This window comes from Rhinoraja longicauda, chromosome 3, assembly GCF_053455715.1.
Source record: "Rhinoraja longicauda isolate Sanriku21f chromosome 3, sRhiLon1.1, whole genome shotgun sequence".
NCBI classification, from domain to species: domain Eukaryota; kingdom Metazoa; phylum Chordata; class Chondrichthyes; order Rajiformes; family Arhynchobatidae; genus Rhinoraja; species Rhinoraja longicauda.
In genome coordinates this window covers 85,002,035-85,029,631 of record NC_135955.1, presented here as the reverse complement: position 1 = coordinate 85,029,631, position 27,597 = coordinate 85,002,035, and the positions used below count along the sequence as shown (strand labels likewise).

At 40.8% G+C, this 27,597-nt stretch overlaps 1 protein-coding gene across 2 annotated transcripts; it reads right to left on the bottom strand.

Moving 5' to 3' along the window:
* Positions 1-7,030: 7,030 nt before the first annotated feature.
* zcchc9 (zinc finger, CCHC domain containing 9) lies at positions 7,031-27,263 on the bottom strand. Of its 2 annotated transcripts, none has more exons than XM_078396555.1 (6): positions 27,188-27,263; positions 23,847-24,253; positions 18,543-18,696; positions 17,085-17,177; positions 9,804-9,872; positions 7,031-7,519 (listed from the first exon to the last, which is right to left on the bottom strand). In XM_078396555.1, exons 2-6 carry the CDS (start codon positions 24,231-24,233, stop codon positions 7,398-7,400), a joined length of 825 nt encoding a protein of 274 aa, XP_078252681.1. In that variant the 5' UTR covers positions 24,234-24,253; positions 27,188-27,263; the 3' UTR covers positions 7,031-7,397. The 2 variants fall into 2 exon arrangements, with proteins under 2 accessions (XP_078252681.1, XP_078252680.1); XM_078396554.1 differs by lacking the exon at positions 27,188-27,263 and adding an exon at positions 26,820-26,981.
* Positions 27,264-27,597: the final 334 nt, after the last annotated feature.

Here is a 27,597-nt window from a genome sequence, read left to right as displayed (position 1 = left end):
TGTTTCTACAGTATGTTGATGTTATTGTATGGGTGTGAGGCATGGGGCTCTCACTCGAGCACTGTCCAAGTCTCTTGATGGTATCTACACCCAAATGCTCAGAAAAGTACAAAATGTCTGTTGGAGGGACGGCATCACCAACGCCCAGCTCTATGGGGAGATTCCACCTCGGACCAAGATCAGGTCGAGAAGGATGAGGCTCGCTGGTCATTGCCACCGCCATCCAGAAATACCAGCAAACAAGGTTGTGCTGTTGGAACCCACCAATAGAAGACAGAACCCGGGAAGACCAAACAAGATCATGCTGAAGACGTTGATGGAAGACGCGTATATAGAGACAAAAGAAGAGTTTGCCAGCTGTATGGAGCAGAATGATCAGCCATGATCACATTGAATGGCGGTGCTGGCTCGAAGGGCCGAATGGCCTACTCCTGCACCTATTGTCTATAATGAATATTAACCGGACATTTCAACATAAACACTGAATACAATGAAATTGATACACAGAAAGGCTTCCTTTAGTTGTTCTCTGTGGCAATGATGATTTCTCTGTAAATCTATGCAATAGTCTATTTTAGTTCATTAATGTAAACTATTTATCTGACCATGACAAAGGCTCTGCATAAATTTGGGGACAGGAATTCAATATCTGCCACTCATGACTATGAAGAGCCGCTAGACACCGGGAACCACAAGCGAGGACATATCTTTGGCTCCATGGAAGTGAGCAATTAAGTCAGTAAGGTGGGTTTTGCTCACAAGGTGCAGGAATGAGCAGATGGAATCTGTGAATGTGTGGTCTAATCAACTACTGGATGTTCCTTCCACTATCCAGCTATGGGTAGCTGGAGGCCTTCCTGCATAATTAAATGAATAATAGTATAATGATGCCTTCCAGGAAATATCATATTGCAGCTTTGTGTCACAAGGATAAAAAGTGCAGAAGTAAAGTTACTAAGTTGCATGAAATGTCTTCATGTGATAATTCCGATTTAAAGGCAGTAGAAATATAGTATTGATAACAAGCTTTGTGATTTGAAAATTCTTGTCTAATTTTTATTGAAGTTTGAAAAATAATTAATACACCTTTTCTTTTGGACACACAACTTTTTTGAAAAAGAAAGAAAATTGTTTATTTAAAGATTTAGGTCCTTGATCATATGGTAAATATTCCTGATACATACTGGTTCTGTGTGAAGTTCAGTTTTTGAATGTCAGGCAGCATCCGTGGAGACAGAAAATATATAATTTCTCAAGTTAATGACTTTGAAAAATGGCTGCAAGAAAGGGTTTAGCTAAGAGGTCTGGAATGGCACAAATTCAACCAAATCTGACCCATACTCAAGCATACACTCCAACCAGATCATCGTTGACACAAAATGCTGGAGTAACTCAGCGAGACAATCAGCATCTTCTGGAGAGAGTGGGTGACGTTTCGGGTCGGGACCCCTTTTCAGACTGAGTCAGGGGAGAGGGAGTCTAGACATTTCAGTAAGGTGTGAAAGTGACAGTTCAAAGCAGATGATGCTAAGGAAATGTAGAATGTTTCATTGTTAGCTGAGGGGAAAGTGACAAGGAGGCATACAATAGGTAATGTTTAATCAGGTGGACAGTAGAACTAGTCGGAGAACTAGGATGGGGGAGAGACAGAGAGGGATAGTAAGGGATACTTGAAGTTAGAGAAATCAAGTAACCCTTGCTTTCTCTCTCTGTCCCTTCCCATCATAGTTTCTCCGACTAGTTCTCCTTCCTCCTGATTAAATATTACTAATTGAACGCCGCGTTGTCACCTTCCCCTCAGCTAACAATGAAACATTTAATATTTCCTTATTATTATCTGCGTTAATCTGGCATTTTCACACCGTTCCGATATCTCTAGACTCCCTCTCCCAAATCTCAGTATGAAGAAGGGTCCCAACCCGAAACGTCACCCATTCCTTCTCTCCAGAGATGCTAATACTCCAGCATTTTATGTCTATCTTCAATGTAAACCCGCATTCTGTAGTTCCTTCGAACATATCATCACTGTGAATATGACGGCAACCATATGACGGAAACTTACAAAATTCTTAAGGGGTTGGACAGGCTGGATGCAGGAAGATTGTTCCCGATGTTGGGGAAGTCCAGAACAAGGGGTCACAGTTTAAGGATAAGGGGGAAGTCTTTTAGGACCGAGATGAGAAAGTTTTTTTTCACACAGAGTGGTGAATCTGTGGAATTCTCTGCCACAGAAGGTAGTTGAGGCCAGTTCATTGGCTATATTTAAGAGGGAGTTAGATGTGGCCCTTGTGGCTAAAGGGATCAGGGGGTATGGAGAGAAGGCAGGTACTGGATACTGAGTTGGATGATCAGCCATGATCATATTGAATGGCGGTGCAGGCTCGAAGGGCCGAATGGCCTACTCCTACACCTATTTTCTATGTTTCTATGCTATTCAAGGTGTATGTATCAAACCTTCAGTTCTTGGTTCACAATCTACTGAATATTGTTCAATACCAATGCTCTCACAAAGGACCGGTGATCTGAAATATTGACCATGTTTTTTTTCCCCCAGACACAGCCTGAGTGTTTGCATACACCTTCTGAGTATTTGCAGCATTTCTGTTGTTCCACTTCTGTGCTGAAAATAACTATTTGCAGCTGAACAACAAAGTATTTTGACTGCAAATTAGAACACGTGATGCTGTTGATTTCCTGTATTAGATCGTTCAAAATTGACGTTACTGGTAGTAAGCCATGTTAGTGATCATTTGTGTGTGAAATTGTGCCCAGAGCAAAATCGAACCTGGCCCTTGCAATCACTATCTATATTAAGGTGCCTAGCGTATTCCTTCTGTCAGAAGAGAATCTAATGAGTTCAATCGCCGAGCAATGCACAAACGACATTGCATTGGTCCAAAATTGCAAAGTTGGTCCAAAATTCTGGGGGTCCAATCTCAAGAAAAACAACTAAAGCAAGGTCATTGCTCAGTCACTGGAAAGCAAGGAGCACATTACCTCATAGTCATCATTTAGGCATCATTGAAAGGGAAATCTGCTGATACTGGATCACTTCAGAAAGTAATTCCAAAACTCAATGGAGGCTGCTCATAAATAGTCAAATTCTTTATTTTCACGTAACACTCTCAAATTGGGTAAGAATGACAAAAAAAGATAATTTAATGCTTTCAAGATTAAGCGATTAAGCTCAACAATGCACAGTACTTTCAAATAATGAATGGGTCTCTAGAACAAGGATCATGGGTTTATAATTAAAAGAGGACATAAAAACAAAGACCTGGAAATAGCACATCCAGCAGCACCTTTTGCCCCAACCATGGAGAATAGAGCAGCACTCACACTGGCCTCAATTACCACCTCAGGAAAACTAGAGTGCAACCAGCAAAAGCAGAGGAACACCAGTACCTGGACGTCACCCTCCAAGCCATACGCCATTGTGACATGGAAATATATAGCTGTTCCTTCACAATCACGGGGTCAAAATCCTGGAACTCACTCCATAACAGCATCATGGATACAGCCACACCTTCAAGGACGGCAGCTGTTCAAAGCAGCTCACCTTCTCAGGGGTAATTAGGAATTGGCAATTAAATGGAGACATGTTGCCTATTCATCTTCTCTTGAGATGCTGCCTGACCCACAGAGGTACTCCAGCACACTGTCTTCTTTCGTAAATCAGCATCTGCAGTTCATTATTTCTACATGGGCAATTAAATGCTGGCTCAGCCTGCAAAGTCCACATTTATTGAATAAATAAACACCCACCAAACGTATTCTGCACTTTCTACTAAATGATCTGTTGTTTTGTAAATAGATGGCCTTCAGGCTTCTGGGCCTTTTTACAGGTTGTATCTCTGATCACCTATGTGTACGATTAGCCGCTGACCACTGGGGAAATGTAGCTCAATGGGACTTCTTCAGAGGCTCGAGTCTGTATTCCAGTCTGACGGGTCACTGTACTATTTTTGGGACTGCTGAATATGTCATGTTTCAGGTGAACTGTTAAACAGGGACAGACTGCCATCTCATATGGATTTCAAAGTTTTCACCACAATTTAAGGGAAATTTATTAGAAGCTTATTATTCGCCCCAACCCATCTAAGACAACTGTCACTGCCTTTCACCTCATCAATTGGCTCGCCAATGCAATGCTCCGAGTGCACTTTTGTGGTAAGCCGGTGAAGAATGAGGAATTCCCCAAGTACCTCGGAGTCACCCTGGACCGCACCCTCACCTATCGTGAACACCTGAAGAGGGTGGCTGATAAACTGAAAGCACGGGTCAACATCATCCGGAAACTTGCAGGCAACAGCTGGGGATCCAATGCACACACCCTCCGTACCGCAAGCTTAGCCCTAGTCTACTCAACAGCCGAGTTTTGCTCAACAGCTTGGGCTAATAGCTGCCACACCAAACGAGTTGACACTGTCCTTAACTCTGCAATGCGGGTCATTACAGGGACGCTTGTCAACACCTTTGCAGTGGCTCCCTGTGCTCTCTCACATCGCCCCTCCCAGCATACGCAGAAGGGAGAGGATGTTGAAAGATTGGTGCACCATCGAGGCTAACCCTGACCTTCCCATCCATGCTGACTTGAACAATCTGCCCAACATGCACCTGAAGTCCCGCAAACCCTTCTGGTCTTCAGCCAAATCCCTGGAAGACTTTGACCCCAAGACTGAGTGGCGCAGAGCCTGGAAAGATGCCAACACCAACAACAGAGAGGTCATCACAGACCCCACAGTGAAACCACCGGGATTTGACCTCCATCACAATCAATGGCTAACCCTGAACAGGATCCGCATCCTCCATGCAAGAACAGCCCATCACCTGCACAAGTGGGGGATGACAGACAGCCCTGCTTGCGACTGCGAATATCCAGACCAGACCGTCCCACACATCGTGAGTGACCGCTCACTGAGGCTTTTCCCTGGTGGCATCAAGGCCATCCACCCAGTAACTGATGCTGCCTTGGCCTAGATGTCTACCCTTGACCCACAACTTTAGGCTGTGCACACCATACGCAAGAAGCTCTATCTGTGAAGGGCTGCTGCCTCACCAGGGCTCAATCCTGACCTGAATTTGCGCTGTGATCTTTTGGGTTTTCTTTGGGTGCTCCAGTTTCCTCTCATGTCCCAAAATTGTGCAGATTAGTAGAATAACTGGCCAGTTTAAGTTGCCCCTGGATTGAAGTCAAGTGGTAGAAACTGAGGGAGTTGGTGAGCTTGTGGAGAGAAAATTGAATTGATGGAACTTTAGTGTATATAAAATATTTGTATCTGAGTTTGTGTTAAAAATTATTATCTCATCATGAATCACATCACTGCAAATACTGTCTTCAGCTATATTTACCACATTCCACAATGGATATAAATGTTAATCCAATTTTCTTTCCTCTAATGTACTTTGTGTGTTTGATGAGTGAGGAAATCATAGATGCATTGAGCTTGGGACATTTAATAGATTATTGACAAATCTACCTAATATTGGGGAATTCAATGTTCATAATTTCCATGGAAGTTGAAGGATAATTACCTATTTACCTACAAGGCGTGTTGGAAAGGCCACTCTAGTTCTGGGTGTGACTATTGAAAGGCATTCCAGCAAAATTCATTCGGTGAACAAGTTGGCTGGCTCGTGCTTTGAAGTGCACAGTCTAATATCTGGAATGACGGGAAATGACTTGAAAATTGGCCATTGTATTTCACTCCAGAAAAAAGAAAAGGATTTTCAATTACATAATGCTGAAAGACACATCTATTATAAAGGAATGTGGAGGGAAATTTAATTATAGAACTTTCTTCTCCCCAAATCAGAAATAGAATGCAACCTTCAATCAGAGAACTCTCTAAGGTTTATCTCTAATGCATCATACACTATTATTGGCACCACTAGATCTCTTTTAAGATCCAATGTATCACAAAATGCTGGAGTAACTCAGCAGGTCAGGCAGCATCTAGGAGAGAGGGAATGAATGGGTGACGTTTCGGGTCAAGACCCTTCTTCAGACTGATGTCAGGGGGGCGGGACAAAGAAAGGATATAGGTGGAGACAGGAAGACAGTGGGAGAATTGGGAAGGGGGAGAGGAAGAGAGGGACAGAGGAACTATCTAAAGTTGGAGAAGTCAATGTTTATACCGCTGCCCAAGCGAAATATGAGGTGCTGTTCCTCCAATTTCCGGTGGGCTTCACTATGGCACTGGAGGAGGCCCATGACAGAAAGGACAGACTAGGAGTGGGAGGGGGAGTTGAAGTGCTCAGCCACCGGGAGATCAGGTTGGTTAAGGCGGACTGAGCGAAGGTCTTGAGCGAAACGATCGCCAAGCCTGCGTTTGGTCTCGCCGATGTAGAGAAGTTGTCATCTGGAGCACCGGATACAATAGATGAGGTTGGAGGAGGTGCAGGTGAACCTCTGTCTCACCTGGAAAGACTGTTTAGGTCCTTGGATGGAGTTGAGGGGGGGAGGTAAAGGGACAGGTGTTGCACCTCTTGCGGTTGTAGGGGAAAGTGCCTGGGGGGGGGTTTGAGTAGGGACGAGTGGACCAGGGAGTTACGGAGGGAATGGTCTCTGCGGACGCAGAAAGGGGAGGAGATGGGAAGGTGTGGCCAGTAGTGGGGTCCCGTTGGAGGTGATGGAAATGTTGGAGGATGGTTTGTTGGATACGCTGGCTAATGGGGTGGAAGGTGAGGACAAGGGGGATTCTGTCCTTGTTACGAATGGGGGGAGGGGGAGCAAGAGCAGAGCTGCGGGATATATTTTTTAAGATCCATATAAGCGAGATATATCTTTTAAGATACATATAAGCCACCCTCATTTGTCAAGATTTTAGTTGCCCTTCTTAAAACTTTTTTGGGGGGCCAATTCCCTTGTTGTGATAGACACAAAGTGCTGCAGTAAATCCAGCGGGTCAGGCAGCATCTCTGGAGAAAAAGGACAGATTGTGTTTTGGGTCGGAACGTCATCTGTCTTTTTTCTCCAGAGATGCTGCCTGACCCGCTGAGTTACTCCAGCACTTTGTGTCTATCTTTGGTATAAACCAGCATCTGCAGTTCTTTATTTCTACAATTTGGCTCACTCCCTCCCCTGTTATAGTCGACTGGGTGATCTCCTGACATTAAAGATACTTTATAACCAGCAATCCGATTCTACAAAACGTAACATTTCATTTCTGTTTGAAAGTTAAACTCATGGAAACCTCATATAACTATTTATTCAAGTTAGGTACAAAGAACACAGTTTTAGTAGTAATATAATCCTGGATTTGGCATACAATGGCTCCATCTGCTGGTATTAATGGATTTTAGAGTATTTCTTCCAATCTTAAAAAAATGTTCTGATAAATTTTCTTTGATACTTGCAGGGGGAATCATTTAAATTCAAATTTTCTGGGTAGTGGTTAAAAATTGACAATCTTTGGAGCTTTATGTTTAGTTTTATGTATATTTGATGTGACTAGGACTTCTTCGTAATCAGCACTCATTCCTTTTTTCCATCGGCCGACAGTTAAACCAAAATTACCTGAAGAATAAGAAACAATACTGTTAACAATATTGCAGACGAGGTAAAAATCAAATACTTTAATGTTTGAAACGACGCACTGGAGACAACGTATGAAATAAAATATGTGGAATGAATTATTCTATGGCAGTCCAAAAGCAGATGATGGCAATCCAAAAGGAAAAACCAAAATTGCTGGAGGCACACAACTGGTCAGGCATCATTCATTAAATGTATGTTTCTCTCTCCGCAGATGCTGTTTAACCTGCTCATTTATTTCTGACGTTACCTGTTTTTAATTCCATGTGAAGGTCTGCAATGTTGAGGTATAAATATGGTTTGCTTAAGTTAAATGGCATGATTTTCTTTTGTGACACATTGGCACTATTATATTGAAAGTTAAATCGAAAGAAATGTTCTTTTGCCATTTTAATAAACCTTAACATTTATCATTTGTTAAAATATTGAATTTCCTTTTGTTACTTATGTAGCTGACGGAAAATTTGAATCCTAAATGCTCTTGAATGAAGTTCGTATTGGCTATTAGTATAGTTTTATTTTATGCTGCTGCCAAAAGAACACAAGATAACCAGCAAAACATACAGAACTGAACATAAGGGTTTGAAAGTGCTTGATTTTCTTCCTTCTACCGTAATCAATCATAGCCAGGCTGATGCCGGAAAGGTTTTGAAAGAGAATTTTCAGTAGGTCCTCATGAGAGGAATACATCGGGTAGATGCACAGAGTCTCTTGCCCAGAGTAGGTGAATCGAGGACCAGAGGACATAGGTTTAAGGTGAAGGGGGAAAGATTTAATAGGAATCTGAGGGGTAACTTTTTCACACAAAGAGTGGTGGATGTATGGAACAAACTGCCAGAGGAGGTAATTGAGGCTGGAGCTATCCCAACATTTAAGAAACAGTTAGACAGGTACATGGATAGGACAGGTTTGGAGGGATGTGGATCAAACACAGGCAAGTGGGACTAGTGTAGCTGGGACGTGTTGTCCGGTGTGGGCAAGTTGGCCGGCGCGGGCAAGTTGGGCCGAAGGGCTTGTTTCCACACTGTATCACTCTATTACTGTAGGTTCTCTCTTGCACTTCCTAACATAAAGATTCAAATATATTATTAGAAGTCCAGATTCAATTGCTATAGCGTCCATGGCAATATTTAACTCGGGGAGACGAATGGGAGAGAGAAATTTAATTCCCCCCAAAAATAGAATATAACCAAAATGCAACCATATCAGAGTAAAGTGTGTAGACTTTGTAGAATATAATTTTAGACTGTTCTCTTGATCTAGATCCTAACTGCTACCACAAATTATCAATGTTGCTTAAGTCAATTAAAATGCCAAATGAAACATGCTAATCAAATTGTGTGTAACCCAGACCCTCAGTTGTGCTTCCAATTCCCTGTCACAAATCAATCATCAACATTGTTAATTGCTATGTCTGTACCTGCCTCATGTCTACCAAAACACTCATTTCATGTGTTGGTTAGCTCCAGGCTAGATAGATTCCCAAGTTGCTTGCTGTTGATTTCCCTGGGTAATTCACCCTCAACAAACAAATTTCATTATTCTTGCCCTCATTTATTAATATCTCCACAGAGTTGTCTCACCTCCCTCAGCAAATTCCTGCAGTTCCAAGTCCATCCCAACTCTTCTGGGTCTGGTTTACAGCACCATTGTTAGTCATAGCTCTACAATCTGCTACCAAAATGCCTCCAACTTAGCGCATCTCATATTGTTTCTAATTAGATCAATCATCTCGCTATGAATTAGAATGGCTCCAACAAATTGGAAGCTAGCAAATACAACCTTTTTGAAAAAGGAGGAAGAACAAAGAAATTGCTGAACAGCAGTAAAGAAAACACTAGAATCTCGTATAAAGGAAACAGTAAGTAGGCAGAGTCAATGTGGATTTATGAAAGGGACACCCTGTTTTCAAATTTGTAACATATTTTTGAGGTTTTAACTAGTATAATAGATCAAAGGAAACTAGTGAATTTGGATTTACAAAAGACCTTCAATATGGTGCCACACAAGAGATTATTAAATAAAGTGGTCCAGAAAAGGCTGACATAAAGTTGGCACTTATTGCAAGATGATTTGAATCATATTGAGTTCAGATGCAACCATACCTGGGATCACTGTAAAATAATAAAATAACACCATGCATTTAAGCTTCATTCATAACGACAGTTTATTAGTTGTTTGAGATCTGTGCCATTAGGTTGGTGCCCTTGTTCTACAACACAAAATTCTCAAAAACAAAATACAATTCATACTGTTTTACACTTACTCATGTTCTGATGGTCTGGGCAATCCTTCTGAAAGTGCTCCACTGAGCCACACACATTGCAACAACGTCCTGCAAAACAGCACCATTTAATGGAAGCATTTTCAAGGGTATTTTATGGAAATTAACAAACACCTCCATTTTTTCAGACTTATTTATTATGACATGAGGCCCACTGAGTTCATGCCAGTTTTGGGCACAGCAATTTCATCAGTCCCATTCCATATGTTATTTATCTGCAGTCCTGCAATTTATCCTCTTTCAAGTCATGAAAGATCCTAGACACTCTTGACAATAAAACACTCTTGACTTGACTCTTGCCTATCAACTTCCTTTGAATCGTACGGTACTTACCTACACAAGGGGTAATTTACAATATAGCCAATTAACCTACCAGCACATCTTTGTGATGTAGAGGGAAAATAAACGGTCACTGGGGAAATCCGGGCAGGTATAGGGATAATGTGCAAACTCCATACAGACAGAAGCTGAAGTTCGGAAGTAAAAGGTGTAGGAGGGAACTGCAGATGCTGGTTTATTCCAAAGATAGACACAAAATGCTGGAGTAACTCAGCAGGTCAGGCAGCATCTCTGTAGAAAAGGAATATTGGTCTGAGGAAGGGTTCCGACCCAAAACGTCACCTATTCCTTTTCTCCAGAGATGCTACCTGACTCGCTGAGTTACCAGCATTTTGTGTCTATCTTAGGAAATAAATGGTTGACGGACCTGTGAGCCATCAACATTATCTGTTGTGCCACTGGACTACCATTTAAAGATCCATGGGCACAAAGATTCATACCCAAATATAAGTTTAATTTACAAACATAACATTTACATTCTTGGTTTAAAATCATTGGACCCATAAATAAATATACCATCTGTGTTGTTAAGCAAAATATAACCAAATAGGCTCCTGGCTTATTCACAAAATGCTGGAGTAACTCAGCAGGTCAGGCAGCATCTCGGGAGAGAAGGAAAGGGGGACGTTTCGGGTCGAGACCCTTCTTCAGACTGATCCTTGCTTGATCCTTAATTTATGACATGTATAATTATAATAGCGATGGATGGCTATAAGATTCCTGAGTTGGAAGTAAGAGAATGGGGAAAATTTAATGTAACTCATCCTATTTCTCTGAATTTTTCTCAGTATTGTTGAGGAGTGAAAATGCCCATGGGATTATGGTGGGGTGTTCCAGCAGCCAAATTAATATACCAGAGCACAGTGGAAGAACAATCTAGTGGAAAAATAAAAAGGGAATGGGAAAGTAAGCCCTAGGTGAGTGGAACCCATCGTACCAGGAAAGTTGAAAGTGGTCAAAGAGATTCAGATGGTCAAAAATATATTTGGTTATGGTAGGAAGAAGAATACTGCACAAGCTGGTTATGGGAAGACCAAGCTCAAAGAAGAAATCAGAGTTCAAAGTATGGTATATTAAGAAATAGATATCATAACCTTTCGCACCTGGTTCAAACTCTCTGAAGACAGAATAAGTATAAAACCAAGCGCAATATGAACTGTTCAGTTACTATATTTCATGTTAAAGTGAACATGAAGAACAGGAATTAACATGTATCAACCTCTAATCAATTGCACTGTTAAACCAGCAAAATGCTCCAAAGAGTTTTACCCAACAAAAGCCACTGACCATATAAGGGAATATTAAAACAGGCAAGCAAATGCTTGGTGAACGATCCAAATTTTGGGGGACATAATAGGAGCAAGAGGTAAAAAGGATTTAGTTAATTCAATCTGCACAACTAATATTCACGTAATTACAATGAGCTACATTGTACAAGAACTTCAGATGCTGGTTAATACACAAAAGGACACAAAGTGATGGAGTAACTCAGCGGGTCAGGCAGCATCCCTAGAGAACATGGTTAGGTTACGTTTTGGGTCGAGAACCTTCTTCAGACTATATATATTCAGCTATATTCTTGTACCTTAGTGTCCAATATTGCCAGTCGAAGGTGAAGACACTTTTTAACCACTTTGCAGCATTTAGCCTCAGTACTTCAGCTTTTTGTTGAGTAGACCCCACTACAGTGTTCCTTTCTGAAAAACCCTCACTGTTGATGACCCCTGCCATTCTGTACATTCTGCTGAGTATACCTGACCAGCCACTCTCCCACAATAAGCATGTAATTATTGATTAAGCTAAAGAACTGCTCGGAATCTAGTCCATGGGGAAACATTCTCAAAGATCGTTCCTTACATCTTAATTAGCTGTCGTTGCAGTCTGACTTTTTTTATGTACAAAAGCAGGTTTTAAAGCACAATTTCAATGAAGATAAATGCTGATCTGAGGTACTTTTTACAGATTTTTTTAACAATTGAACAGTGGTCTTTTCTATTCCTGTGCACACCCACATACATGTGCACATGGAGAATAACTGTATGTCTAAAGTACAAGAGACATGTCGGCACCAAAGAACTGAATTCCCAGTGAGAAGCAAAGGACCTCTGAACTTAACAGTCAATTTACATGGGGATTTGGCCTATCATTTCTTTATTTGAAGTTTTATATTTACTTGTTCCAAGCCAAATATTCAAATGTGGTTGTATTGTAATATTGACTTCTGTTTTTGTTTTTCAAATAATCTGCCTAATAATATTTCATACAATTTTCATAAATATGGCATATGAAACTCAGGGAAACAATGGATGAAGTAATGTTCCCTAAGCCCTACTACATGCGAGTAAAGTTAGCTGAAGGAGATTATAGAAATTTAAAAGCAAAACGCTGTGTATATTGGAAATATGAAATAAAAACTGAGAATCTGAAAAGACCCATTAGGTCAGGCACCAAATGTAATGATTATCTACTTACACTTTATTCTGTCTTAAAACTGTTACAATTTGTTTCGTTGGGTTGTTGTTGTTTAAATTAATTAAATTATTGCATCTTATGGGAGGCGCATTCCCAATCTCGTTGTACCCCTCCATGTACAATGACAATAAAGATATATTGTATTGTATTGTATTTAATCAAAACCCTTTCCAGAAAAAAATTGACCCGGCATGTTAATTATTTTTCTCTCTCCATAATCACACCTGATCAGATAGGTAAGAGGGTTAAAGAAATTTTGTTGAAAAGGAAGATTTCCGTGATCTCAAAGTTCCAGATTCTTCAATTGAGTATCTTATCAATTCAACACAGATGAGATAGTGCCCTCAGTGCTGCATGTTTGAACCATAAACAAAATAGAATTTAGTTTGTTATCTTAAGTCTGCTTACAGTGAAACAGTATGCAGGCAGAAAATACACCAATCTGTCACCTCATTATGGCATTATTAAATTCTCCACCTAAAAATATCCCCTGCTTATTCTGAAAACAAACAACCATCGATGAGCCCATGCAGAACAGTGACATGGATCTCATAGATCAATGCATATTAGTGCCCAGTCTTTAAGCATCTAATCAGCTTAATCACACATCGAGAAGTGTTCATTCCAGATCACCTCCAGCATCACAAAACAATAATGAGAAATGTCAATGCTAAGTCAGTGGATCGTTTAATCTTGAATTAGTTTGATCTCCAGAGGCTTTAATTTTCTGTCTGAGAATCATATTCTTACTTAGCCAGGTATGCAGTCAGTTTGGTTAAGGGTGAAAAGCTGAAAACACACCTGTTTTGCAATTGTCCCTTTGAATCTATGTCAGCAATCAACAACTTCAAATAGTGAAAAATGTTATTATTCTGATACATCTTGTCCCTAAAAAGTTGCTAATCAATGGAATATATAGTTTGGAGTTTTATAGGTAGTCAAACTGCACCATTTTACTATTAAAACATACATAAAACATAGAAAAGTACAGCAGATGAACAGGCTTTACTGTGCTGAACACAATGCCAACACAAACTAAATTCATCTGCCTCCATGTGATCATATCCCTCCATTCCCTGCATATCCATGTGCCTATCTAGAAGCCTCTTAAAGGGTACTATTGTACCTGCCTCCAACACCACCCACAGCAGCGCATTCCAGGAACCCTCCATCCTCTGTGTAAAAAACTTCCACCACACATCTGCTATAAACTTTGCTCCTTCACTTTAAAGCTATGCACTCTAATCTTTGTTTCCACCCTGGGAAAAGGTTCTGACTGTCTACCTATGCCTCTCATAATTTACATACCTCTATCAGGCCTCCCTTGAGCCTCCAATGCTCCTGAGAAAACCATCCAAGTTTATCCAAATGTATAGGAAGGAACTGCAGATGCTGGTTTACACCGAAGATAGACACAAACTGTTATAGAGTAATATACACCTATTCCTTCTCTCCAGAGATGCTGCCTGTTCCGATGAGTTACTCCAGCATTTTATGGCTATCTTCCAAGTTTATCCAACCTCTCCTTACAGTTAAAACCCTCTAATACAGTCAGCACTCTGGTAAACCTCTTCTGCTCCCCTTCTCGAGCTTCCACATCCTTCTTGAAATGGGCTGACCAGAACAATACTCAATACTCCAAATGCAGCCAAACTGAAGCCCGATAGAACTGTATCATGACTTCCTGACTCTTGTACTCAATATCCATACCAAGCATACTATACTTCTTTACCATTTTATGCCTTCTTTATCACTGAAATACTCTACAATTAGAAATCCTGTCAGAACCAGCTTGAAATCTCACACAGAATTACAGCTTTTAAGGTCATTTAATAATGCAGCATGTTGCTCCTGTAAAATCAATAAATCAGGCATAAAAGGCTGGTTAATTGGTGCATTTTGAATTCTCTTCACCATAAAGATAGGAATACTTCAAGTACATATGAATCATTTTAAAGGATAACAGCAACAACGTTTAAAACTACTCTAGAGTCCACACCAACAGTTTATGTATTAACGTCAATTCAACACTTACAAGACCCATTGCTAAGCTTCACTTTTCTTAATATCTGCAGATTTTTATGCGAGCATAGGAAAAGCAATCTGTAAATATTAAATGTAGTTCCATGTGAACAAATGTGAAGTGAATAAAGAAAGTGTATATATAATCAGTTTAAATATTTTGTGATGTGTGGATTAAGAGGAACCTGGGGCTCCAATACTCACAGCAATAAGAAGTCAAAAAATACATTAAAAAAGGTCAACAGTGTTTTTGTTTTTATAATTAGAATCATAATATGTAATGATTTTGTAGATAAATCTATGTAAAACAGTGAGTTAAACTGATGTCCAAAACATAAAACACTAGATAAATATGGCAAACACATTTTCTAGATGGCTGATTACCATTCATTGGTAAATAGGGCATCAATAGGTACTTGCCTATTTAATCTTTCTGAGCACTAGTCAGTGAAACGTAAATTACAAAAAGCCTAATGTGGCTTAATTTATTATTTATTGAATGATGATATATTACATTTCATGTAAATGTACACCCAATTTCATGTAAATATGCACGATTTCTTGCACGTTATAGGAAGAATTAAACCAAACAGATATGACCCAAATCACCTATTCCTTTTCTCCAGAGATGCCGCCTGACCCACTGAGTTACTCCTGCCCTTTATGTCTATGTGACATACACTTACAAAGGTAATGGATTAAAAAAAAAAAAGACTAGCTTGAAGAAGTATCTTTCAAACTATCATCAACATTTCACCTTCAAAACCAGAGGACTCAGCGCACTTTTTGAGACTTTGGAAAATCTGGCAACTGGCTGGAGTATTCAGGTTTATCTTCAACCTCTCTCTTCTGCAGTCTGAGGTTTCCTCTGCATGAAAAGGGCATCTATTGCAGAAGAAGAGCACGGTGAACTACCTCACTGATTACTGTCTGGTAGCACTTACATCCACTGTAATGTAGTGCTGTGAGAGTTGGTTGTGGCATGAATCAACTCCTGCCTCAGGAATGTCCTGGAACTGCTTTAATTTGTCTATTGCCATGATGGACTGACAGCAGATACCATCTCACTTATTTTCCAATCTGCTCCATCCCCTCCAAACTCATCACCAAGCCTATTTTTAATGGTGGTCAGTTGTGGGGAGTTAGAACCTTTCAGATTTCTGGTGAAATAATCTGTCCTGGACCCAGCACATAGATATAATCAGGAAGAAGGCAAACCGATGCCTCAACTTTCTTAGAAGTTTAAAGAGATTCTGCATGTCACGTAATACTCATACATCTACAGATGCACTGTAAAAAGCATAGAAACATAGAAAATAGGTGCAGGAGGCCATTCGGCCCTTTGAGCCAGCGCCGCCATTCATTGTGATCATGGCTGATCATCCCTAATCAATAACCTGTGCCTGCCTTCTCCCCATATCCCTTGATTCCACTAGCCGCTAGAGCTCTATCCCGCACTGGTACGCCAATTCCAATGCACTGGAACGCAAGAGGCTGTAGAGTGGTAGACTTAGCCCACTCCATCACAGGCACAGCCTTCCTCACCATTGAAAGCATCTACATGAGATCCTGCCTCAAGAAGGCAATGTTTTTCATCAAGGAACCGCTATCCAGGCCATGCCCTCTACTCGCTGCTGTGATCGGGCTTGAAATCCTACATCACCTGGTCCTTCAATCATCAGGACCTACACAACTATAGTCCTACTTCAGCAATGAACCACTTCCTGCACCACCATACACTATCTCCCGAGATGCTGCCTGACCTGCTGAGTTACTCCAGCATTTTGTGAATAAAACTATTTTTTAATTGTTTTGTGCAGTCTTTTTATTTTCACTGTCTTGTAGAATTTGTGCGTAATGCTTTTTGTCTTCCTGTTTTTGAAAGGAGAGCCACATTAGCAGTTTTTCAATTATCTGGTAATTGTCCAGAATCTAAGAATTTTTGAAAGATAACTAATGCATCTACCATACCAGTAGCTACTACTTTTAGAATCCTAGAATGCAGCATCCCTGTGAGCCAAAATGCCGAATTTTTACTTGGCAACTGTCCAAGGCCATACATATAAAATCTAAAATCAATCCTGCAGCTGTGAATTGCTGTTTTAATTCTCTTTACGATGCTGATATGCTTCAGCATCTGTGTGTGGACCTTGAGGCAGATGCTACTCAAAACCGCTGCCCTTAACATTGGCTTTGTTAAAATATTCACAATGTAGAAGAAGGTTTCTTCAGCATGAGAAGGCTTTTTTAAAACTGAGTCATTACATGAAGTACATCTGCTTGCGTTGTTGGGACCAAAGCCTTTCACCTTCTAAAGCCATTCAACAAAATAAAAATTTACACGCAAACATCACTTCATGTGATTTAGGATATGTTAAACTGAACTGTAGATGAGGTGTCACATTTAGCAGTTTTAAAAAATGTACTTACCATTTGCATATAGTCCCTTTGGGTTGTCTGGACAGGATCTTGAAAGATGTCCAGTTTCACCGCAAATAAAACATTTAGCAAATGGATATTCTCCTGTAAAATTGATGGAATTTATTTTTACAAACTTCAAGAAATTATTTGAGCAATCTACAGAACAGAAAATTTGACAGCTGACAAATGAGCTGATCTTCAAATATAGAAGACATAGGTAACTGAAGTGAGAATAAAATAATGTGATAGTGTTAGCATAAAAACTGGCCGCATGGCCCACCAAGTCTATGCCGACCATCATGCCCATTTATACTAATCTCACTTCCCTGCATTAATTCTATATCTCTCTATGCCCTCGTCATTCAAGTATCTGTTCAGATACCTCCTAAATTGTGATTCTGATCCTGCCCCCACCACCTCCTCTGGCAGCTAATTTCAGATACAAATTCCTCTGTATGCAATTACAAAATGTTGTTTTATAATATTTAAGAAGCATTTGCACAAGAACGTGAATTGCTAAGGCATAGTAGGTGCAGACCGTGCTGGTAAAGGGAATTAGTATAGGTAGGTATTGGATGGTCAGTATGGACATGGTGGGCTGAAAGGCCTGGTTCTGTCATATATGACTCTATGACCAATCAACCACTTTGGCAGTATCCTGGTAGTTGGGCTGTAGGGAATGATGCCTGACAGCAGCAGGCAAGCAGCCATTCGTATTGAGATGGAAGGCCAGCAGCATAATCAACGACGAGTCACACCCTGGCCACTCCCTCTTCTCCCATCAGGCAAAAGTTATAGAAATGTGAAAACACACACTTCCAGATTCAGGGACAGTTTCTTCCCAGCTGTTATCAGGCAACTGAATCATCCTACTACAACCAGATAGCAGTCCTGAACTACTATATAGTTCATTGGTGACCCTTGGACTATCCTTGATCAGACTTTTGCTGGCTTTACCTTGCACTAAACGTTATTCCCTTATCATGTATCTTTCTACTGTAAATAGCTCAATTGTAATCATGTAATGTCTTTCTGCAGACTAGATAGCACGCAACAAAAGTTTTTCACTGTACCTCGGTACACGTGACAATAAACCAAACTGAAACTAAAACTGATGCAGGCAAGCACCCATGCATTTTGTTTTTTGGCACTGCACTTTTAGGTAGGCTAGGTACTGACTGTGGCATGTCCTTTTACTTTCCCCATTGAACAAGTAAGTTACTATTTCACATAGAAATCATGCTTGGGTTTAACATGGAGGAAAGGGAGGGAGGAGGTAAAGGACAGGGTGCTGCATATAACCAGTGTACACAGTTACTGAACTGACAGCAGTTGTTCATCCTATGCAGATGGAAAACCTTGGTTATCCCACCAAAGAAATGCAGCAAATCCAAGAAATAATTCATGGGTCAGACTGGAGATTCCCAACAACAATGCCTACATAAGAATCTTATTTTTTTCATTTACCTAGAGCAGGGTCAATCTTTGCTCTGCATTTCTGGAGCTCATGTTCTGTGGAACCACAGCGGTAACAGATTCCACTTCCCATCTCTTGTTCATCTTTGTCCATTTCTGGGCATTCGTCCATTCCATGTCCTGCTTTTCTGCAGTGGAAACATATCTTACCAAGCAGAGGAAGAACATAAATGTTTGGATATTTCATTCAGTTGGCTTCCCTATCAATGATTTCAAAGCCAATTTAATTCAAGCCAACTTAGAAAATATACCCTTTTCACTACGATCTTGGACATGACTTATACAACATACCAAAACTGCATAAGGCCATAATTAACATATTAGAGAGGCCATGACAAAATAGATAAAGTGTGATTTGTCCCCCAGAGGGTGAATAAAAAACAAGGAGGTATACTGTTATGATAAGGAATGCTCATTCAGTTGTGCATTTACAATCATTAACCCTTACTGGAATGAATGTTCTGCGAAACAGTAAAGTTGCTCTCATCTCCCGCCTGAAATATCATTGAGCAATAACTCATACATCTCTACAAAAATCAAAAATATAGTTTCATCTGACCCTCTGGATATCCTTACTATCCAAAAATATTTTACTGAATGTATAATCTTTCCCCCCCCTTCTAAAGTTAAAAACTACGAGTCTATGAATGAGCATATCTATTGTTTCTTATACTTCAATCTACTGGATTGATAAAACACAAAGTGTTGGAGTAACTCAGCAGGTCAGGTAGCATCTCTGGAGAACATGGATAAGTGACGTCTTGGGGCCGGGACCTATCTTCATATTATTAGATTGACTGAATTAGGTAGTCAGAATAAAAACACAGATATTAGTGTACAACTTTAGCAAATAAAATGTTCAGAATTTAAAACAACTGTGAATTAAGCACAAAAGCAGGTTACCAGACTGACAGGTTAATAGCCTGAAAGGTTCCAACCATATTTGTCAGGCTGGATGTGTATTCTATCAAATATTTGGGTTCAGGGTCAGTTGTACTGCAACTGGCAGGCCCAGCTCTCAAGTTGCTTAATGTTGCCAGATGTTACACTATGGTTCACCAATACCTTCTCAAGGGCAATTAGGGATGGGCAAGCAATGCCATTCTTGTCCGTAATGCCTCTGTCCTTGAAATTGAATAAATCATACTTTGAGAGGATCTCCTGGAGGGATCATCCAATGAGGTCAAGTGGGTAGAACTCAGGAATAAGAATGGGGCAAACACTTTACTGATGTTATGCTAAAGGTCTCCCAATAGTCAGTAAGAAGTAGAGGAACAGATATATAAGCAAAGCACATAAAGGCGTAGGAACAATAGGTTCAGTCGGGATGGATTAATATTTACTGGGATTGCATTAGTGCGAGGGATTGAGACGAGGCAATAGACAATAGGTGCAGGAGGAGGCCATTCGGCCCTTCGAGCCAGCACCGCCATTCAATATGATCATGGCTGATCATTCTCAATCAGTACCCCGTTCCTGCCTTCTCCCCATACCCCCTGACTCCGCTATCCTTAAGAGCTCTATCTAGCTCTCTCTTGAATGCATTCAGAGAATTGGCCTCCACTGCCTTCTGAGGCAGAGAATTCCACAGATTCACAACTCTCTGACTGAAAAAGTTTTTCCTCATCTCAGTTCTAAATGGCCTACCCCTTATTCTTAAACTGTGGCCCCTTGTTCTGGACTCCCCCAACATTGGGAACATGTTTCCTGCCTCTAACGTGTCCAACCCCTTAATAATCTTATACGTTTCGATAAGATCTCCTCTCATCCTTCTAAATTCCAGTGTATACAAGCCTAGTCGCTCCAGTCTTTCAACATATGAAAGTCCCGCCATTCCGGGAATTAACCTAGTAAACCTACGCTGCACGCCCTCAATAGCAAGAATATCCTTCCTCAAATTTTTAAGACAGCGTGTGGAGAGATCTACAAGAGACGGAGCAGTACCTGACATTATGTAGGAAGTGAAACTGGCCAGGTGATGGAAGTGAGGGTTAGTCTTATCGCGTGGAAACAGGCCCTTCGGCCCAACTTACCCACACTGGCCAACATGTCCTACACTCGTCCCACCTGCCTGCATTTGGCCCATATCCCTCTAAACTTTTTCAGTCAGAGAGTTGTACATTTGTGGAATTCTGTGCCTCAGAAGGCAGTGGAGGCCAATTCTCTGGATGCTTTCAAGAGAGAGCTAGATAGAGCTCTTAAAGATAGCAGAGTCAGGAGGTATGGGGAGAAGGCAGGAACGGGGTACTGGTTGTGAATGATCAGCCATGATCACATTGAATGGCGGTGCTGCCTCAAAGTGCGGAATGGCCTACTCCTGCACCTATTGTCTATTGTCTAAACCTATCCTATCCATGTACTTTGGCAATAGTAACTACAATACTGCAAGCTTCAAGGAAATTATGGAACAGGATAAGGTTGGTCGTCAAGTTAAGATCTTGAATTAGGGAAAGGCAGCTTTCAATAGCATAAGAAAGGATATGAGGGAAATTAGATTGGGAACCTTGCGAATAAATTGAAAGCTGACAAGTGAGTCTTTTAAAATACAGTAAAGGTTTGTTAGTACCTTCCAGCCAGAGTGAAAGACAAAGATGGCAAGATTCTGAAACCTTGGATGATAAAGGATAAAGAAGGCTTGATTAGGGAAAAAAGGAAACACGGCAGATGGGATCAAGCAAGTCTCTCAAGGAGTATAGAGTGTGTAGGAAGAACTAGACAAAAAAATTAGGACAAGAGGAATTAATAAATATCCTTAGCAAGTAGTATTCCCATGAAGCTCCACATAAGGGGTAAGAGGGTAGCCAGGAATAGAGTGGGTCCTCTAAGGGACCAAAGGGCAATCCATGTGTGGAGCCAGGCAATGTGAATGAGATCCCAGACATTACTTCTCATATGTATTCATCAAGGAGAAAGTTGTGGAAGATCAGGGAGGGATATGTGGGAGGGTTACGTGGGCTTCCTTGGCAGTGAAACTATCTCAACATCTACCCTGTCATAGATTTTATATCCTTCAATACTACCAAATACTACCAATACTATTGCTACCAAATCCTTTCTTAAAGAGGACCAAAATTTGTGCACAATTCCCAACATCTTGTATAATTGTAACATAAACCTCCCTATTTCTAAACTCCAACCCCTTTGCAAAAGATGTCTTAACTACTTAGAGAATAGGTGCAAGAGGAGGCCATTTGTTGAAAGGCTGGAGCGATTGGGCTTGTTTACACTGGAATTTAGAAGGATGAGGGGGGATCTTATTGAAACATATAAGATAATTAGGGGATTGGACACATTAGAGGCATTTAGAACGGAGATGAGGAAGAACTTTTTCAGTCAGAGTGGTGAAGGTGTGGAATTCTCTGCCTCAGAAGGCAGTGGAGGCCAGTTCATGTATAAACTTTAATCTCTCTGAATTTCACTCATTTGTATCTTAGCTATATACATAATATTTTGTATACATAATAATTTGCCTTTTGATTCCTTACAGAAAGAAGTGCACGACTTAAACTTTTACACATTAAACTCCATTTACCAAGCTTTCACCCACTCACTCAACCTATCCCTAACCAGTTGCAGATTCACAGACTCCACATCATAACTTGCCCTGACATCTTTTTTTGTGTCATCAGCAAACTTGGCTACCTCACGTCATGGGTTGGTGTTTAGATTCTCGTTCGCCGTTGTCATTCACTTTTGTGGCGTAAATGTTACTTGCTATTTATCTGCCTATTCCTTCAGGTTTGTGCATTGCTGTGCTTGTTTATGAGAAGTTGAGAATGTAATTGAACACTGCAATATAAAAATGAAGATCCCCACCTAACCTGGTGAAAGGAAAATGACTGATGAAGCAGCTGAAGTTGGTTCAGCTGAGCACCATCATGATGACCTCCTGCAGTGATGTTCTGGATTGGGATGATTGATCTCCAACTATCATTTTCTCTTAGCTATTAAGAGGCAGATGGATTTGCAGGGCATGGAAGGATATGGATCACATGCAGCAGAGAGATGAGTTTAACTTGGCATCATGTTCAGCGCAGACATTGTGGGCGAACGGGCCTGTTCCTGTGCTGTTCTATGGTTAATTTCCTTACAGAATAGAAGGAATATATTCAGCATATCAATTTTTTGCTGGTTCACACATCAATTCCATACCTCCATTACATTAATTTTGTACGAATTCCATACCATTAATTTTGACTCCAACGTTTGGAGTTTATCCCCTTGATGTGCACTGATTTATTCCTTTATGACAAGCTTGATCAACTGCAGTCTCAATGTCAAGGACAGTCACTCACACCTCACATCTGCAATTCAGCTCTGGAAATCTGCAAGTTTCCCTCATTGTCATATGCCATTTTAACAGAAACATATGACAATTCCTTCATGGGGTCCAAGTACTGGACCACCTAACCTAACAACACTGTGGCAGTATCTTCACTACAAGGATCACCATGGTTCTACTTTCTTTAAATGGTTGGAATTAACCATGCTCACATTCCTTGGATGAATTAAAAAAACACTATTTTAACATTTAAATTTAAAATTTCCAACGCAAATTGGAGCAACAGCACTTGGGCAGCTTACAACCCAGCGGTATGTATTGATTTCTCTAACTTAAAGTAACCCTTGCTTTCCCTCCCTCCCCCATCCTAGTTCTCCGACTAGTTCTACTGTCCTCCCGATTAAATATTACTGATTATGTGCCGTTTTGTCACCTTCCCCTCAGCTAACAATGAACCATTCTACATTTCCATATCACCATTCGCTGTGATCTGTCGTTTTCACACCTTACACTTCTATATTTCTAGACTCCCTCTCCCCTGACTCTCAGTCTGAAGAAGGGTCTCGATCCGAAACTGGGGGGAAAATTAGAGTTTAGGGTTAAAGTATTCTTTCACACAGAAACAGATTTTTCTACTGCTGCCCTCCACTCAGCACCAAGGAATCTCAATTCCAGATTCCTTTTCTCCAGAGATGCTGCCTGTTTTGCGGTTACTCCTGCATTTTGAATCTATCTCCACAATTTTTAATCTGGATTTGGGATAACATTATTCTGTGAATGCTGCTTTTATGTTCTGAACACTTTTATATGTGCACATATGTCAAGGGTGCATGGGATATTCCATTGGATAAAGTTCAGCATTAAAAAGTCAGATGACATTTTTTTTTAAATTGCTAGTTTCCATCTTAACCTCTTTAGGAAAATTTGCACATTAATGATGGTTTAATAGTGACAAAGTTCTTACTACAATCCCAAACCTTATTTCACGCTGAATGATAATAGTTAAAAATTACCATGGCAGATTTTTTGTGTGCTTGCCTCTTCAATCTTCTGACTTCCCTTCTCTGGTCCTTTTTCAGGGCCAGTTCTGTATCACCACTTATCTCTTCACTTTCCACTGACACCAATAGTCCTTTGCGGAGAACTTGACCATTTTGTTTTAGGTAATCCTCAAACCCATTAACATCTTCGCTCAGATACTCTTGTTTCTTGTGGTACCATTCACTTTCCTTACGTTTAGGCGGTTGTGGTCTGTTTCCATGCTTGGGTAGTGGATTTTTAACCCCTTTGTAATTTGGTATTGCTCCACTTGAGCTACCATTCTGTTTCATCTGACACCATGGTGTTGCTTCTGAGAGTTTCTTTTTATGGATGTTATTAGCGCGAGCCCAACGGGTCATTCTCTTCTTTCTGTAAGGGCCTGCACAATGAAAATGAGTACCAGTTACAATTATTATACAGTGCAATATCGTAACAAAAACAGATTTTGTTAGTCATCTTAAATGGTTTCTGGGAAATGAATATCTTGGATGTGTATCCTCATTAAATGTCAATCAAAAATTCCATTGATAATTATTAGATCTATCAATTAAAATATATTGTAAACATCCACAAGATTGAATGCTCCTTTAATGCCCACTTGTTTGCTGACAAGAAAAATAGAGAATGCTAAAAATATTCAGCAGGTCAGGCAGCAACCGAGGCAAGAGAAATGGAACTAATGTTTCAGTGCAATAGGGTGTTTGTAGCGGAGTAGTTGTGTAGGAAAATAATTGCAGATGCTGGTACAAATCGAAGGTATCACAAAATGCTGGAGTAATTCCGCGGGTCAGGTGCTAGTAGCGGTGATCTGACAAGATACTGAGTTATTGGCCTTTATTTCAGAGAAACTGGGGGGAAAATTAGAGTTTAGGGTCAAAGTATTCTTTCACACAGAAACAGATTTTTCTACTGCTGACCTCCACTCAGCACCAAGGAATCTCAATGCCAGATTTAGCCGTACTGGAGATATGCAGGACAATGGGGAAAAGGGGGAAGGAAACAGACAAATTGGCACACACAGTAATGATTTTCCCATCTATCCTCATGTGATTTTAAAAACATTTTCATTCAACCCAACTTGGAAAACAGTTTTATCTATAGTATTGGACGTGCCTTATACCAGGAGTGCAAAAGGGCATAATTGACGTATTAGAGAGGCCATGAGAAAGTAAATAAAATATGAATCCTCCCCCAGAGGTGAATCAAGAATTAGGAGGTATACTGTTAAGATGAAGAATGCTCATTCATGCAGAAGAAGATACATTTCTACTCAAGACAACAGTCATTCAGTATATTAAAAACTGAGATAGGTTTCAGGATTATAAGAGATGAACATGATAGCAAATTAGAAAGGAAAGTGGAGTAGACCATGCATGACTTTGACCAATCCTGTCACTGCTTTCCAAATCTTACAAAATATCTTTAATAATCGATTCAAGCATCTTCCCCACTACCGATGTAAGGCTAACTGGTCTATAATTCCCCGTTTTCTCTCTCCCTCCTTTTTAAAAAGTGGAGTTACATTGGCTATAGTTATTAGTTATTGGTTATAGTACCTGCCTCAACTACTTCCTCTTGCAGCTCACTCCATATACCCACCATCCTCTGCATGAAATGGTTGCTGCTCAAGTTCCTATTAAATCTTTCCTGCCTTAAATATATGTTCTCTAGTTCTTGATTCCCCTAACGTGGGAAAAAGATTGAACATTCAACCTACCTATTGCCCTCAAGATTTTATACACCTATATGATCAACCCTCAATTCACAGGATTATGAAACCCTTATGTAGACCGGAGAATATTATCCTGGCTGATATTTCAGCATGGTAGCTGTCGGGGCTGTAATGCAACAGGTATCACGCATTAGAGAGGATTTAACTCCTGTTCCATCATGTTGAGGCTCTGTAAGGAGCTAGTAAGGCCGCATTTGGAATATTGTGAACAATTGTGAAAGGCTGGAGCGATTGGGCTTGTATACACTGGAATTTAGAAGGATGAGGGGGGATCTTATTGAAACATATAAGATAATTAGGGGATTGGACACATTAGAGGCAGATAACATGTTCCCAATGTTGGGGGAGTCCAGAACAAGGGGCCACAGTTTGAGAATAAGGGGTAGGCCATTTAGAACGGAGATGAGGAAGAACTTTTTCAGTCAGAGGGTTGTGAAGGTGTGGAATTCTCTGCCTCAGAAGGCAGTGGAGGCCAGTTCGTTGGATGCTTTCAAGAGAGAGCTGGATAGAGCTCTTAAGGATAGCGGAGTGAGGGGGTATGGGGAGAAGGCAGGAACGGGGTACTGATTGATAGTGATCAGCCATGATCGCATTGAATGGCGGTGCTGGCTCGAAGGGCTGAATGGCCTACTCCTGCACCTATTGTCTATTGTCTATTGTCTATTTTGGGCACTATATCTGAGGAAAGATTTGCTGGCTCTGGAGAAGGTCCAGAGGAGGTTTTAAAGAATGATCCCAGGAATGAGTAGGTTAACTTCTGATGAGCATTTGTTGGCACTGGGCCTGTACTCGCTAGAGTTTAGAAGAATGAGGGGGGGGTACCTCATTGAAACATACTGAATAGTGAAAGGCTTGGATAGAGTGGATGTACAGAGGATGTTTCCACTAGTGGGAGTCTAGGACTAGAGGTCTTAGCCTCAGAATTAAAGGACGTTCTTTTAGGAAGATGAGGAGAAATTTATTTCGTTAGAGGGTGGTGGATCTGTGGATTTTTTTTGCCACAGAAGGCTGTGGAGGCCAAGTCAGTGGATATTTTTAAGGCGTAGATAGATTCTTGATTAGTACAGGTGTACTCAAGTAGGAGCAGACTTGATAGGCCGAATGGCCTAATTCTACTCCTCTCACTTATGACCTTATGCTTTCATGTGCCCACCATTGGGGGAGGGATGAGGGGAAAGATTCACTGAGACTTTTTTTAAAAAACAAAAATCACCTTCAGTTTTCTGCACTCTCCTATGTGACATCTCTCGATTATTTGTAATGCTGACAAACCTATCAAATTCTGATTTGAATATATTAATGGCACGAACGGGGCAGAGTAGAGCCCTAAATGTAGTCCCATTTGGCTGACCCCCTTCTTTGCGGGACTGTGTACGATTCGTGGCACGAGAGAGTTGCAAAGATACCCCTTCAGCATCTCCATTGCATTGGGAAGCCCAGAAATCATTTGATAATTTTTTTTCAATTAAGTACTCAATTCATCTGAATTTCAGGAGCTGGGGGGGGGGGGGTCGGAGGGGGAGTAAAACTGTGAGTGAAAGACGAGACCCCCCCCCCGGCACCGAGCGGCCGCGCCATTACCTCTTCCAGAAGTTTCTTCGCCTCCGCTGTCACATTCTAAACGGTCCGTCCGCTGCAAACTCGCAGCAGAACAGTTCCGTCCCCAGTGAGAGGAGGAACGACTGGCAAATCGCTTTGGCTGCTGGACCTGTCATACGGAATAGTCTCCCTCAAAGGTAATTGTTTCAGGTTCAGAGAAATAATGGCACCACATGTCGGCATTAACATGATGTCGATGTTTTAGACAATAGACAATATACAAAGGGTGCAGGAGTAGGCCATTCGATCCAGCACCACCATTCAATACAATACAATACAATACATCTTTATTGTCATTGGACAAGAGGTACAACGAGATTGGGAATGCGCCTCCCATACAATGCAATAATTTAGTTAATTTAAACAACAGCAACCCAACGAAACAAATTGTA

Excerpts from the sequence above, each read along its gene's own strand:
- zcchc9 (XM_078396554.1), bottom strand. The coding sequence starts at position 26,850 with ATGTCACATAGGAGAGTGCAGAAAACTGAAG. Across the intron at positions 18,697-23,846 it reads CACACAAAAAATCTGCCATG|ATATGTTTCCACTGCAGAAA; the intron begins GTAATTTTTAAC and ends CTGCTTGGTAAG. Across the intron at positions 17,178-18,542 it reads AAAGATTGACCCTGCTCTAG|GAGAATATCCATTTGCTAAA; the intron begins GTAAATGAAAAA and ends TCAATTTTACAG.